At 40.2% G+C, this 3134-nt stretch overlaps 1 protein-coding gene across 1 annotated transcript in view; it reads left to right on the forward strand.

Annotated features, from left to right (window-relative positions):
• Nucleotides 1-622: 622 nt before the first annotated feature.
• The window catches only part of LOC119591822 (mucin-2-like), a 9846-nt gene continuing 7334 nt past the window's right edge, over nucleotides 623-3134 (forward strand). The window contains exons 1-3 of the mRNA XM_037940566.1: nucleotides 623-706; nucleotides 1652-1835; nucleotides 2389-3104. Coding sequence (XP_037796494.1) covers nucleotides 623-706; nucleotides 1652-1835; nucleotides 2389-3104 — 984 coding nt within the window. The remainder of the gene's footprint in view (nucleotides 707-1651; nucleotides 1836-2388; nucleotides 3105-3134) is intronic.

Here is a 3134-nt window from a genome sequence, read left to right on the forward strand (position 1 = left end):
TGGGGGTTGTTTTCCCTACCTCTATTTGATGTGAATGGGATTAAAAAGGAACTAACAATTTGCTGGACTTTGTGAATGGGATAAGAAAGGAAAATTTGTATATTTGCTTGAATTGTTAATCACTTTTCCCACTATACCCCCTTTTTTACTATGCCTTAGTTTGTGTTTTGGGGGTTTCTCCCTTTTTAACCTCATTTAAAAACCTTTTAGCACCAAACTAATGAATAACCATATTTTTAGCTCGAAGTTCGCAAATGAGTGTTTCACCTTCTTAGGGGAAATTTTGAAGGGAATGAATGTAAAAGGGCTTTTTCGCAGCCAGACAGCATAATTTCCATAAAGCGCAGTCAAAAAGAAGTTTTAGGAAAACAATATTGAAAAAGTTAATGTTAGTAAAAGCAAATACCTTCTGGGAAAAAAACTCAAATTAAAAATCTTTAGTTGAACAAAAATAGAGGGTTAAAAAATAAAGATGTTTTGCAGAAGCACGATGAGACTTCCCATAATGTAATAAAACAGTGTAATGTCTGCTTACAGCTGTTTACAATAGTTTTAGTCTGGGAGTCACTTGACCTTTTTTTTTTATTACAGGAGAGTGACGTTACAGCAGTAAAGTCAAAAAATGGGTGGCCTGTGTAGGTTGGGAATGCACCAGGTTCTTGGAAACAAGAGCTTGGGGAAAATTTGCAAGCGAGGCCAATTACCCGTAAGCTTTTTTCAGCAGCAAAATCATACTACCATTTTTGGGATAAAAAAGATTACTTCTCTCCAGTCTTTTTATTTCTTTTTTATATTCTTGTGCAAAATTTATTTTTTTTTTACCGGTTTAATTTTTTATTATATCCTACCCCTTGGGTCTCTTATCACGTTTTCTTGTCATTATAACAGTTTGTTTATAACAGGGAGAAGATGACGAAAAAGGGACGAACCAAAATAAAAAGGGAAAAAAGAGAAAATAGAACCACATCCTGAAAAAAACTGGCTCGAAAAGTGGGGGAAAAAGGGGAAAAGAGCAAGCCGTAAAGGAGAGTCAAAACAGTTTGTGATAAAGATTAAAAAAAAAACGATAGGGGGGAGTCCAGAAGCAAAGCGCAAAGGAAATGAGAAAAGCCGCTAAAAAAAAAGACAAAACCGCGAAAAAAGTGACCGAAAAAAATACTAAAAAAGAAGGCAATTTTAAACAAAATTCAGAGAAAAGGGGGGAGACCTGAAAATAGTAATCAGGAGAAATCTCATGGAAAAGACAAAGAAAGAAACAGGTCCAAGAAAGGGGGAAAATATGGAAAACAGGGGACTGAGGAGTCTACCAAAGAAAAACAGAAGGGAAACCGAGGACGAGGCAATGATAAAAGGGGAAAACAGAATCCAAGGCATGGAAACGATGATGGAAAACTAAATACAAATAGCAAAAAGGATGGAAAAAGCATAATAACACAAACATGCCAAACCCAGGGTGGTATATGCAAAAATGAATGTTCTGCTGGCATCATAAAGGAGGGAATTTGTAGAAAAAATAAGAAATGTTGCAAAAGAAGAGTTTCTAACATAGAAGCAAGGCAAAACTCCGAAAAAAAATGCAAGAATAGTGGGGGAAGATGTATAAAATCAACAAAGAAATGCAGTAATGTAATTTCTGATGCGGTCTGCAAAGACACTGATAAAATATGTTGCAAGACATCTAACAAATGTCGAGAAAAAGGCTACAAATGTCGAAATAAATGCAATGGAATTGTTAAAGACATTAAAGGCTGTAAAGAAGGCAAACTTTGCTGCATGTCAACTTGTCAAGGGAAAGGTGGAAAATGTCGCCTGGAGTCTAAATGCAAAGGGAATACGTTAAACCCTGCAAAAAAATGCAAAGGTGGGAAAGTGTGCTGCAAAAAGAAATCTACATGTAATGGATTGGGTGGAATATGCCGTCTCGAATCTAAATGCACCGAAAAAATACTTAATCCTACAAAAAAATGTAAAGGTACCAAGGTCTGTTGTACAAAGATACAGACCTGTAATTCACTGGGTGGAAAGTGCAGAAAGGCCTCTAAATGTAATGGAAAGGTCTTAAAACCTAGCAAGAAATGTAAGAATGATAAGGTATGCTGCTCAATCAACAAATGTACGGATCGAGGTGGTAAATGTCGTAAAAAAGAAAAATGCAACGGTAAAATTGTCACAGTAAAGAAGCCATGCAAAGAACCCAAAGTCTGCTGTATAATAAGTGAGTAATAATGTTCTAGCTTCACTGCTCTAATTAGTACTTTCTGTTTTAGTAATCCCAGTCTGTCATAATCTTTTGCAACATCATTATTCACATATCAATAATCTTGACAAGATACAAAACAAAACAAACAGACAAATAATAAGTAATATATTTTCTCTTCCTTTCAAAAGAAAAACAGCCAACACCTACAACTACGTCCATACCAGAAACAACTGGGCCAGACCAAGGAACGACGCCGCCTGGACAAGGAACGACGCCGCCTGGACAAGGAACGACGCCGCCTGGACAAGGAACGACGCCGCCAGGACAAGGAACGACGCCGCCTGGACAAGGAACGACGCCGCCTGGACAAGGAACGACACCTCCTGGACAAGGAACGACGCCTCCTGGACAGGGAACGACGCCGCCAGAAGGAACGACGCCGCCAGGACAAGGAACGACGCCTCCTGGACAGGGAACGACACCGCCTGGACAACAAACACCTACCAATCCCGTTACTACTACTCCAGCTCCCACCACAACTCCAGCACCAACTACTCCACCCCCCACTACTCCAGCACCTCCCACTACTACTACTCCAGCTCCTACCACAACTCCAGCTCCAACAACTACTCCAGCTCCAACAACTACTCCAACTCCTACCACAACTCCAGCTCCAACAACTACTCCAGCCCCAACTACTACTCCAGCCCCAACTACTACTCCAGCTCCTACTACAACAGCAGCCCCCACCACTACTCCAGCTCCTACTACTACTACACCAGCCCCTACTACAACAGCAGCTCCCACCACTACTCAGGACCCAGTGAATGCATTACAAAGTCGACTTTTGGCCCTGACTACCAAGGATGAATCTCTGGACAATCTCGACGATTCACTTGACGATGCAAAGGATTCTCTGAATAGTGTTTCTGGC

This window comes from Penaeus monodon, chromosome 29 (genome assembly GCF_015228065.2).
Source record: "Penaeus monodon isolate SGIC_2016 chromosome 29, NSTDA_Pmon_1, whole genome shotgun sequence".
Lineage (NCBI taxonomy): Eukaryota > Metazoa > Arthropoda > Malacostraca > Decapoda > Penaeidae > Penaeus > Penaeus monodon.